The sequence below is a fragment of the Podarcis pityusensis genome, assembly GCF_964106645.2.
Source record: "Podarcis pityusensis genome assembly, chromosome: 2".
Taxonomy (NCBI): domain Eukaryota; kingdom Metazoa; phylum Chordata; class Lepidosauria; order Squamata; family Lacertidae; genus Podarcis; species Podarcis pityusensis.
The window spans coordinates 49,261,099-49,274,275 of record NC_138029.1 but is presented as its reverse complement, the minus strand read 5'-3'; the positions used below and the strand labels follow the sequence as shown (position 1 = coordinate 49,274,275).

General features: G+C 37.2%; 1 protein-coding gene across 2 annotated transcripts in view; it reads left to right on the top strand.

The window, feature by feature from the left end:
• The window catches only part of SLIT3 (slit guidance ligand 3), a 415,965-nt gene that overhangs the window by 236,594 nt on the left and 166,194 nt on the right, over positions 1–13,177 (top strand). For both annotated transcript variants that reach the window (XM_080995211.1, XM_080995210.1), the window contains exon 6: positions 1,833–1,904. In XM_080995211.1, coding sequence (XP_080851337.1) covers positions 1,833–1,904 — 72 coding nt within the window. The remainder of the gene's footprint in view (positions 1–1,832; positions 1,905–13,177) is intronic.

Below are 13,177 nucleotides of genomic sequence, written 5' to 3'. Positions count from 1 at the left end.
TCAGTTATGACTTGAGTGGGATTTAAGTATATTCTATTATTTTGCAAACTATGAAGTCAAAGCCTATTTAGTAACCTGGTCTAGGTTTCTTAGGAATTCCAACGCTGGCATTGTGGGGACTGGGGGCTTGCTGAAGACATTTCGGGAAGCAGCTTGCATCGGAAGGATTTAAAACCCTTCCAGTCCCATGGCATGTCCCAGTCCCAAGTGGGAGGAAATTTAGACACACTTCTTAGCATGTCTCAATCTTTCCCGCCTCAAAAGCATGAACAACTTATGAAAAACCACACACACAGCAGCAACAAAAATCGGTGAAGGAATGCGAAAACATTCCTTCACACTTGCTTCTGTCCTATCAGCTTCAGCCTGGCGGACTATAGAAGTGAATAGAACCAGCCTCATATTTCCAGACATACACAAATGGGCACACATTTTAGGATCACAAGCTTAAAAACAAATTTCATGTTAGAAAAAAGATCCTTACCTAATTAGCTATCTTTGTTAACAAAATCTAATTTGTACTTGTTTTTCTTCTTCTTTGTTTTGAAATTCTGACAAAGTATAAAGGTTTGCTCAGACTCGCTGTAAGTAGCAAAATACACCACAGCTGTGCTGTATGGTACTAGAGAAATAATTATGGAAGCAGTGATCTTTATAAAGCCAAAACAACACCACGCATGCATTTGAAAGAAGTATCAGCAGGCTTGGAGGAGCAGCAAGATTTGTAGATGTATCCAAAAAAACCTTAGAAAAGTACAAAGCTCAGCATAATAATATATGTGTGTGTGTGTGTGTGTGTGTGTGTGTGTGTGTGTGTGTGTGTGTAGCCTAGTCCAGAAATATGAACAGATGTAGCTGTGCCTGGGCCAAGTCTATCCTCAACCCCTGTGTGCAAACATTTTTTGTGTCAGTGAACGACATTCTATATTGAATTGGGGAAAGAGTTGTATTGAATTGGTAGTGTGGAAACACCTGCTGAGATTTTATAATCAGCGATATAAACTGAGATCTTGAAATCAGCGAAATAAGCCATTTTCTTCTTTGCATCTTTCTGTCATTTGATAACCCCTGCATTTACCCAGCATATTCTAAAGTGCCTAAGGAAAAGAATTCACTCCTGGTGTGTGTATTTTTACATTTAATTCCTTGATTAGATCTGTCTTGCTTGATATACTTGTAGTGATTCTGTGTTTGGTGGTCAGAAATGTTTCAATAGACAGGCCTACCAGATGGGGCCAGTAACAATGCAGAAAAAACATTGAACCACCACAGACATTTGGTGCTTGGAATAATAAAAAGACTATAAAATTAGATTAGTTGAGTCTAATTTGGAATTGGTATATTCCCCATACACCCTTGAAGCTCTTGGGCAGATAAAGCCTTGAGATTTAGTACTGTCAGGACGGAGGACTACAACTTCCAGTAAAAGGGGGAAAACAGCATTCTGTGAGGTCACTGGGGGCAGCATGGTGACCTCCAATGATTTACAGGCCTTTAGCTTAATGAAATTGTTTCAGTGACATGACGGTAAAAGCTCATAATGGATTGGATGCCCTAATGTAATGAAATTATTCCCTTCTGCCTTAGAGGGGGGAGCGCAATTAATATTTACTGAGACCTGACAGGCTTCAGTGTGCTGTAGTATGCAGCTTTTTCAGTCAGTGAGAAGAGACAGAGCAGCGTGGCAGACTACAGGCAAGCTTCCTCCTGGTGACAAGCAAAGACTGCAAGGGGGTGGAGGGACACCTTAGTGACAGGGAAGCTTAGAACATGGTGCTCCAAGGCAGCGTGGTAACCAGGCAAGCCTTCATACTTTTCCTTCCTTCCTGCAGGCAACTGGACAACAATCAGATCAGCTGCATTGAAGATGGAGCATTCCGAGCCCTGCGTGACTTGGAGATTCTGTGAGTTGACTTTCTGATTTATTTGTGTGTGTGTGTGTGTGTGTGTGTGTGTGAGAGAGAGAGAGAGAGAGAGAGAGAGAGAGAAAGAGAGAGAGAGAGAGAGTGCGTGCATATGTGCGTGCATGCATGCATGCTGCAGTGCCATTATTTCAGTGTTTGCATCTTTTCTTTTTCTCTCGCTCTCTTTTTACTAAAGTGTGTAGCCAGCCAAGAGAAATTTTCTCACTTGCTGACTTGATGTTACTGTTAATTAAACCCTAAAAGAAGGCTTTGGTTCTATGGTCCTTAGAAGCCACACTGGGTTTTGTACCAAGCAGATTGGGTTTAATAGGTTCTAAAGCACATTGTTTTCTGTATACTAACAGCTAGAACCTGTATTTTTATGGTTAGGAGGGTGGCTAACAGGTCTGAGTGGTGTGGTATTTGGAAGCAGTTTACAATTGACCTAGTCAGAGAGAATAATTGATAAACATACAGAAAGAGCTTTGGCATGAAAACACAATGGCTGAGAGGAAATCCCATTGTGAGGATTGTGACAATCCCATTGTGAGGATTGTGATTTAGTATATGAGCAATGTGAACACCTCTAATTTTAAAGATGCGTTTTAAAATATATATGACCTCCTCAAACTATTTGTTCTGAAGCAGATTACTGGTATTTCTAATAATTACAAAAATTTACAAATTGGGGCCACCTTACCAAAGTCTTTTGCACACTGTAATTAAGAGTCTCCTTTGTAATGGTTATAATGTGCTCTCACAAAATAGTTGTGCTTTGCAAAGAGACGCTGATCTCAGCCACACATGCAAGCATCATGGAATGTACCCAACATTAATCATAATAAAAGCAGACCCAATAAAATTAATAAACATGCCTAACTTAGGTCCATTAATTTCAGTGGGCATACTCTGAGTAAAATTTTGTTGGCTACAATCTTATCTCCTTGTGCTTACTCCTTTTTTAAATTACACTAAATGATTTCGATGTTAGTCACTTACATAGAAGTTTTCAGATGACATAGAGAAAGTTATTGTCTTAAGTTTTTACTTTGTACCTCAAACCAAGGAGGTTCTGAAGATATGTCACATCATTAGTGTATCAATGAATGCGCTCAAAACTTGCAGGCTGTGATGGTAAATGGGATTAGGCCTTATTAAGGCTCAAAAAAATAAGTTGTGGTCACCTAGAGGCCACATAGTTTATTTGCAGGGCAGGCGTGTATCTTTACATGTTGCCCTTTTAATTACATTGTGGTCGCATACCCTATTAACTAAAGTCTAGATGTGCTCATTGTGAGACAACGCCCTTTTTGCACATCCAGCGGCCCTGCCCATTTCTTAGTCCTGTCGTTTGCTGTGAACTAGAATCCATTAATGTCTTTTGGAAATAAGTTTTGGAAACTTGTTTTCTACATGTGGTTCAGGCATTGGAGCACTGCTATTTAATGAATGAATTTATTCATTCAAGTTCTGATTAGTGATTGGAGAGATGAGTGCCTGCTCAGTGGCAGTCCTCCCTGTGTCATTTTTTTTTTAAAGATATATTTGTATCTAGTATTGTTGTGATTGCCAATGTGAGCGGTAAATAAGGCATTTTGTATTTATTTTATTAACACCCCCCAAGTAAAAATATATTTTAAAATATTTCTATTTTTGTCCAACTGTTTACCAGAAAAGTTACTATGGTTCTGCGGAAATACATTAAATAGTAAGATATATTGCCTTTCCCACAAGATCTTCAGTTATCTAAATGTCCAGTAAGTTTGATTTTAAACGCTCTTTTTGAATTTTTAGAATAGTTGAAGAATACATGAATTATGGTTTTTACAAGTGACACCAAATGTTAGTTAGAATTAAAATCATCTTAAACTTTCTAGAAAAACAAGCGAAATGGTAGCATTCAAAATTGTGATTAATTTATGGAGTACTGAACGATTGCCTATATTTATGAGATAGTTAAGTCCCAATGACACTCAAAGCATTTTATAAACAGAATTGGTGCTTATCCGCACAGTGTTTTTCTAGGCATGCAACAACTTCTACTGTGGCTCCTATGACTAGAAAATTGTGCATTCATATTGTGCGAGTAACTTAAGAGTGCTGAACTGTTTGAGTGATTAGCACAACATATCTGCATTAGAATGGGTTGCATAAAAATGTGTCTCGTGGATATTCTTATGCAATTTGAATTTTTTTCCAATGGAATCTTCATGATTATAATTTTACGCCATTTGATTTACAGTGTTCAAATTCGCACTGATAGAATCAGGGGAAGAGTTTCCCTTCCAATATTTAGGATTATAGAGCAAACTGATTGGCCAAGAATTTAGATGTAATCCTATAATTGGCATCATTCCTTCATAGTTGGCAAACATCCATTTTTGTCGATGTGATAGAACATATGTAAGATTCTCATATTATTCTCAACAGAAGATACGCTTGGGCCAGGAAAAAAATTAACCACAGTAGTGGGCTTTGCAGTAGCTAGCTAAACAGTGGATCAGACTTTGTGTTATTGCTGATCATCATTATGGCAAATAAGTTGAGCCCAAAATTGTTGCGTCAGCATTTTATGATATCTAGTAATGGCTGGTGTGTTGCCATTTACTTTCCTTGCCATAACACACAATATTGAGTCATACATAAGACTTTCTTCAGTTGCAGTATACTCTACTGTTACAAGAAGTGAATGAAATTTCCACAAGGAATAAGTTGGCTGCCTAAATTGAGTTAACGCATTTATTCTATTGCAGTATTTTATGCAACATAATAATTGTTCAGAGAGAAATCATAGGAACAATATAGTAATTAAAACTAATTATTGTAGATAGTCATAAAGATGGGGAAAAATTTTTACCAAAAGACTTTTTGTTTATAAATTAAAAAGTTTTAGATTGAAAGACACATCTCTACATGGTCAAATCACTTATGTTTCTATACAAAGGGCAATTTTTACAGAGGGCTTTTACTGGAAGGTGGGATGCCAGTCATAGTTCATACACATGCACATACACATACCTGTATATGTGCATGTATACATCTTACGGCACTTCTCTTGCGTATTCCCGTTTAAAACATTTTATATTTCCACTTCGTTGGAATGCCAGATCCTTAATCCTTAATATGGTGAATTAACCACTGGTAAATGATCTGTTGGCTGAAATCTAATGGTATTGCACACATTGTCTTCAGTAGAATCAGGGTAAGCTAATGCAATTGGAATAAAATAGCGAATTTGTGATTTCAATTTATTATGACACTTCAACTACACATAATAGCTCAGTAAGCTTTTCCTCAATCTTTCTCTTATTGAAATAGCATGTTTGTCATATGTTACATGTACCATTCTTGATTTGCGATAACATTTTATCAACAATTATCCTAATATTTTCTGTTTAATAGAAAATAGTTGTTCATTAGTCTTACCCTATTCCTTAAAGTATGTGTATTTTAGCTGTTCTGTTATTTTGGCCCTAAAAGCACTACAATCAGCATATACATTGTAGAAATACGCTGCCTACATTTTCTTTTTACATCCTCGTTTACATTTGAGGTTTGTATCTCAGATATGCGTAGCGTATATGAACCAGCGTCTGCTTTCAAATGAAATGAAGGGAAGAAATGAGTCAGAATTCGACTTGTTGCTCCTTAGAACATGCTACCTGTCTATTTGAGATCTTTGCCAGTGCTGACTAGAAAACAGTACTTTGTAACACACACCAATCTGTCAAATTACCTTTTATCTATAAAGCGAACCTCAGACATGTGACAAAAAATATATGGTAAATGCAGTGGTCAGGTTTTTGTCTTTAAATCTCATTCCTAAAAAGACTCTTTAGAGAACATGAATTTAAATTGATTTATTTATCAACTTGCCAGTTTGTTGAGATATATATTTATTTATACCTAATTAGATGCAATGTTTAAAATCATGACATAATTCTAAGTAATTGAGATGTCACTGCTTAATGAAAATCTATAAATGGCAAGAGGATATGATTTGTTGTTCTGTTATGCCACCAAGTATAATCAGTTTAGGCAATTGGGATTAATTTGAATTGTGCAAGTTGCTTTTCTAACTATATAAGCACCATATAAGCAGAATATTTAATGAAGACCCTGATTTTCTAGTTAATGTGAAAATTTAACTTCTTCTGTCATACAATAGGATATATATATATAAATATATATATCCTCAGTTTAGATATAGAGTAGAATGCAATAGGTGCCCTTGCATTTACAAAAGGGGAGGGTTGATCCAGTGAATGCTCTGCTAATGGAAGAAGTGGATTCAATTTTCACAAATTTTTCCTTGCCCCTGCAGCTTTTCATCCCATCTTCCACTGTTTTGAATAGTCTCCCAACTCTATGGAGCTGCCTTGGGAGAGGCGATACTCGGGGCTGCAGGGTGGGAAGGAGGAAATTGGTGGAAAATGTCTCACCGTATTAGCGGATTCATCCACTGGACAAAAAGCCCTTCCTTTGGTGCAAGGGTACCATTTAGATCCCACCAATAAAACAATTCCTTGTTTAAATCTGGTATAGTTAGTGTGGAAGATCAGAATGAATTTACATTATAATTATGTCACTAGTAGCGGTAATGTACTGTTTCTTTATCCTACAACTGAGAAACCAACAATTTGTTACAGCTATTATTTTTGTAATTTGGTCAGTTAGAGAAGTGATATTGTCTCATTTAAAATCAGATGTAATAGGAGAAAAATCAGATTGTCCCTTCCTTGCCTCATTTATTTTGATGTTTGGAAGATCAAAATACACACTGATTGACTGATTATTTTGATCCAACATGCAGAAAGATTTCTAGGGAAATGACTAGTTCCTCCTATCTTCGCCTCACTAGCAATCTGGATGGACTCCAGCAGAAAGCAGTATTGGAACATCCACTGATTTTCCTTATCAGTTGCTGTCCCATTGTAGCAAAGGAGCAACGTGCTAGAAAAATGTAGCACTAGCAGTTTCAATTTCCTTTTTTGGAATCAGATTAGACATATGAGAAGCCATGTTGAAGTCATTTAGATCTGTGCTTTTTAGGACATCATTTCAGGAAAAAGCAACCCCTAATGTGCACTGAATAGAAACCTGTTATGGGAGATTGTCCACCTCTTCCCACGTATCTGCCTACAAGAAACCAGCAATGCTGTCTTGGAGCTAAAAAGAAATGGATTTTAATTGTGTTTAGTAAGATACAGCTCTCTTACAGAGCATATGGAGATACTTGAGACAATCTCCTGACTGTTACGTATGCTGGAAGTATGAGAGTAAAAACAACAGTGGCCAGATGGCATCAAGGTGACAGGTTTTATATCATCTACCAGCAGTAAGAGAACAAGACAACAGAGACTGTATTTAATAGACTAAATTTATTTCTTTGAAAAGTCCCTGGTGGCTGTAAAGGTAGTAGGGAAGGGTTTGGATATCTGTGTAAGTATCTTGATTAGTTCTCTGTTGGTGCTGTAATAATGCAGTCATACACTGAGTGTCATTCCAAATTATACTGATGAACATTTCAATAAAACAACAGTTTCATCCCAAAACACAATCTGTGGTGGAAAGAATTTAGGTTCTGTAGCACATATGCATTCTATGGTATATGCTATCCCTCCCCTATCTTGTGCCCTCCAGACTACAAATCCCATCCAACCCAGCCAGCCTGGCCAATGTTCAGGGATGATGTGAGTTGCAGTTCAACATATGAAGGGCACCAGGTTGAAGAAGGCTAGTGTATGCTATTACCGGAAATTGTGCTGACCCTTCCATGTGGAATTCCACTTTTTGTGCTACAGATAATTTTATCTGTTGTTTCTTTTTTAAATGCAAAGCATACGTACACACACTTTCATTCCCAAATTGCTTTTAATGGCATGTTTCATGCTGTTATTTTTGCTATCCCCTGCCACTTTCTGTATAGGGAAGTTTTTAATGTTTAATGTTTTACTATGGTTTTTTATTTTGTTGGAAGTCTCCCAGAGTGGCTAGGGCACTATGTTATTTATTTGTAGGGGACACAGGTGGCGCTGTGGTCTAAACCACTGAGCCTCTTGGGCTTGCCGATCGGAAGGTTGGCGGTTCGAATCTCTGCAATGAAGTGAGCTCCTGTTGCTCTGTCCCAGCTTCTGCGGACTTAGCAGTTTGAAAGCACGCCAGTGCAAGTAGATAAATAGCTACTGCTGTGGCAGGAAGGTAAACTGTGTTTCCGTGCGCTCTGGTTTTTGTCACGGTGTTCCGTTGCATCAGAAGCAATTTAGTCATGCTGGCCACATGACCCGGAAAGCTGTCTGTGGACAAACACTGGCTCCCTCAGCCTGAAAGTGAGATGAGCGCCGCAACCCCATAGTCGCCTTTGACTGGACTTAACAGTCCAGGGGTCCTTTACCTTTACCTATGTTATTTATTTAGTCAGTTAACAAAATTGATATACATACCACTTGACTGGGAACCCCCCTTCCCCCGTAAACCCTATAGGTGGTTTACAACAATATAAAAGGAAAGCTTAAAAATTGTTAGGTGTTGGTAAAGTACCCAAACTTATTAGGAAAAACTTTGTTTTGTGAGGTAGCTGAATTGTTGAGCTGTAAGGACATTCTCCTCCGTTCCTTAAATTAACATCATAAAGTATGCCCATACTATACTGGTGCCCATACTATATTGGGAATCAGTGGTTTTGTGATTTATAGATTGTTATGACAGTGACTTGAAATACTGTGATCTTTGGATATGATATTAAGTTCTGACCCGCCAAGGAGCTCTCGTGGTGTCGGTGAAAACTGGAATGAAAAACAATTGACATGCTAGTAGATGCAGTTTCAGCACTGTTGAGCAAATAAATGCACATGCATTTTGTTCAGGGATGATAGTTTTAGAAATGTTTCTAAAGATCCTTCACAGGCAGAAAGCAAGATATTTTAGTGCTTTAGAAACAAGACATCTACCGTGTTAGAAAATGGAACATAGCAATTTTCTCTCTCTCAGTCTGAAATGTCCTGAAATCAAATAAAAGTGGGAAAGGACATAATTTTGAAATATTTTGGAATGTAGGCATCTTACACAAAAAGGTTCATGATGAAAATATTGCTCTGTATCTTGTCCGTTGTCTGAGAATCTTAAATTAATTAAGTTCATAGAACACTTCTGTTATATTGTGCTCATTTGAGAGCATTCTAGAGCTGTTTTAAATTGTTGTATGCTCACAACTGATGGAGTTAAAACAATATAGCTGATGAACATTTAGACAATAGTGCAAACAGACACACCCACGTATTTGTTCTGCAGGCATGTACTATTTTGTTGTTGTTAGAAGTTGTCTCCTCATACTTTTTCTTCATTAATCTCTCTTGTCCACAAACAGAGATTGGTAGAGTTGTTTAAAGGGAAACTTCACATGGTATTTGACCATAGCTTTCTCTTTGGAATTATTTTGTATAAGATTAACTGCCCACAGTTTGAACTATAGAGGTGAGATGATTGAAGAATAGTACAGTGAACCATAATCCGTTCCGGAGGTCCAGTTGTAAACCAAAACAGGTTGTAACCCAAGGCGCGCTTTCACCAATGGGGCCTTCCCCCGCAAAATGGGTTGTCATCCCCCCAAAATGCGTTGTAATCCAAAAAAAGGGACACACACTTCTGCGTTTGACGAGTTGTAATCCAAAACGGTTGTAATCCATAGCAGTTGCAAACCAAGGTACCACTGTACTTGAAGTCCTGTGGAGGCAGCTTCTGAAAAGGAATTCAGCAGTGTGGTTTTGGTTCATGCCATACCTGTTTTCATCAGAGACAAGACATTTTTTGCTATGGGACAGTGTTTGTGGGTGATAAGAGTTGAAAGAGCTACTTAAAGCCACCTAGCATTCCTACCTGCAGATTTTTCTGCAAATAGTTGTATAGCCATATATTGTACTTTGATGTACCTGTTGTAAGAAAAGCAATAGTGTAGATTAAAGCAGAAAATTAAAATTCAGTACTTTGAAATAATTCTATTCTTCCCGAATCAAAACTATATCATTTACATCAACCATCAATGAGACTGAACTATGGCTATAGTAGGACCTAATTTCCATTCCACTCACCTGCTTATTCAGCTACTTCTGGATACTGATTATGCTGGAATCTAACAAATTTACTTTTTGGGACAACGGGAAAAAATCGTATTTTGGTGCACAATTTTATTTGTCATATGTGTGTGAGATAGATTAATGAAGCCTAAATAGTTTGGTCCATTTGCTTTATTTAAAAATGAAAAATTGGGATCAAAATTAAGGTAGTCTGTAACTTAGACCCAATTTAATTAAGACAAAGATGAGGCCATCACTGAAGAACTGTGCTTTAATGGAGATTATCTCAGTGTGACTTGGAGTTCTTAGTTATGAGTATTTCTGCATTCTAGTTTTCTAGGCCCTGCATGGTGTCATCCACCAGACCTCTCATATTTTTTTGGTGAAATACTTGGGCTAATCAGTTTCAGATTTGCATTTGGCCATGCAGTAGTCCATGAACTGCCGCAATGCGGTCCCTATGACACCATCTTTGAAGACCACTCAGATTCTCCCAAAACAAGATGAGGTTGCCTGCCTGCTGGGCGGGGTTAGTAGAAGGGAGCTTATTTTATCTCTTCCCCAACTGCAGAGTCTGCCTATTTGCTTCTGGGTGTAACTCAGGTGGGTTGTGTTATCTTACAGCCATCTCTTACCACTGCTTCTGCAATTGCATTTGAAACGCAGGTGAGACGCTTATCTCAACAGTTTTAGACTTGAACTTGTGGGACAGACTTCTTTTAATGGACTGGTATTCTATTATCTGTGAGTGCTTATATTAAAATAAAATAAATATTTCTTATCAAATTTAAGACAAATAATATTTAGTTAGTGTCTACTTCTTATTAAGAAATAGGGAACAATTTATTAATTTAATACTCTTTTGTAACTTTTGTTTGTGGGTATACACAAGTGAGTATTAAGCATCTATAGTCACAGTAAGTATTAAGCATCTATATTTAAGTTTTTCAACATTTTGGTTATATTTAAATATGTAGAACCAGTATTATTGGAGAAAGGCTTAAGGAAGCCTCTCTTGCAGGGTAAATGGGTGCTTCTAATTAACTGCATTTTAAAAAAACAACAACACCAAAACTTTAATATAGATATTTCATCTGTTTGTGAATCTGGCAGTCTTTTGTGCAGATTTTAATGCAGATTATTCGTTTATGTATATGTGAATGTGTGAGAAAGAGAAGGAGAATAAAGTGATCTGCTTTTGATAGGTTGACTCAGTTTGGCTCCATGTTCAGTCACCTTAACTGTACCTGATTTCTTCATTTTTGCAATAAACTTATGAAAGTAATAGCGACCAATAAATTTTTCAACTTTTGAAATTGAACCATTTTAAGGCAGTAATATAATATCAGAGTTTTGTGGATAAAGACAAACTCTGTGATGATACTTTGAGTGTTGTTACTACCATTAGATAGCTGTTAACATGTGTCATATGCGTGCCTTCCAAGACTCAATGCACTTAAAGCCATGCTATTGATCTTAATATTTTCCCCAGAGACTGAATGTGTGAGTCTCCATTGAGACACGCTATCCTTCTTTCCACCAGTGTTATAGTGTATTTTGCAAACGTTGAGATTTGATTTATGTTGGCTTTTTCTTCCTTGTTGGATTAATAATTTAACAAATTATTTAACTACATAAAGTACTGGCGTGGAGAGAAAACTGCATGTGTAACATACTTGGTTGAGTCAAAATAGCATATTTCCAATTGCTTCTCCTTGACAGAGTTAAATTTGAACAATGCTCTGGGCTGGAGCTAGAATCGTAGTCATTACAAGTAGGAGCAAACTGTTGAAGAGGGTAGATTTGCTCTGCCTTGTCCTCATATTCTGTTAGCAGAGCTTTTAGTGGGGCTTTTAAAACTTCATTGTTTGCCCTTAAACACCCCTAGCGGTCAAATGGAGAGAATAGACACAACATTAGGAGTATGCTTTGTGCCGCAATGCGACATTTGGCTGAAGGGCAGCAGCTGGATCAGTGCCAATTCTGGAAGAAGATGAATACTTTCACTGATATGGTCATAACTGTTCTGAACAAGTCTTAAAACCACTCTTACTGTCTTTCACTGCACATAAGAAGGCAACCGGTTTCTTTATGCAGCTATTCTCCAGGATTGGCCTGATAATTTTCTAGAGGTAAATTGGATACGCTTAATAGCTATGAATGATTCTTTGCCTGTGTGTTTTGAAATTTTAAAAATATATATTAACTTACTCTGAATATAAACTGCTAAGATATTCTCTACACTTGGTATCCTGGCACAATAAGTTTTAAGTATACATTTCAAACATACATCTATCATCATTATCCCTAATTTTCAGGAAAGCAAGAGGTAAGTCTATTTTCTTAGTTTTCTTCTGGGATAGAGTTTGCTTTCTTCTTGAATACTCCAGCATTTATTTTGTTTTAATACCTTGACCTTGGAGTACTTGCCACAGCATTTTTTCCCTACCATACATAAGCGCCATCAGTTTTATATAATTTTTTAAAGGGATTGAAAATTCTCAAGGTTCATCCTGCATTTTGCAGCAGTCAGAACAAAGAGTAAGGATGAAATCAATTGCTGCCACTCTGCACATGGAATGTATTTTGATGCAGCAGAGATGTTCACTAACATAAAAAAAAAGAAAAAGTGATTTTCACTTATTCTTCCTTCTACTGCAGCTTCCCCTGTGATCTCTGAAAACTTCTTCCAGAGGGTTGAGGGAACCCTTCTGAACAGCATAGAAGGTAGCGCAGAGGTGCAGCTGAGGGGAAATTTTTTTTTACAGTAGCAAATGCTACAACTGGATCAGCATTGGATTCTATCCCATGCCATGCTAATTTGGCTAAAATTTAAGAATTTTTTCCATAATCCTTAAATACATTTCAGACAGTGAAATGTAAGCGCTTTATGGAGAAAGCATTAATTAATCGAAAAAAGCTATTGTCATAGTGGCTTTCTCACATTTGCTAGAGAGAGTGATGCATAGAATATTTGCAGGAGCTAGAATTTTGCACTTCTTGGATGACAAAAGCTTAATCTAAAAAAAATAACACACAAGCATTTTGGTGATTCTTGGCGCTTAGAATTTACCTTCAGCCTTTCTTTTTTCATAACAAAGAAGAAATGAAGCACTGGGCATGCATTTCCAGTACTGTACTTGAATCAGAAATCAGATTTTCCCAAATACAGAAGATGGGATCTAATCATGTTACGCTCAT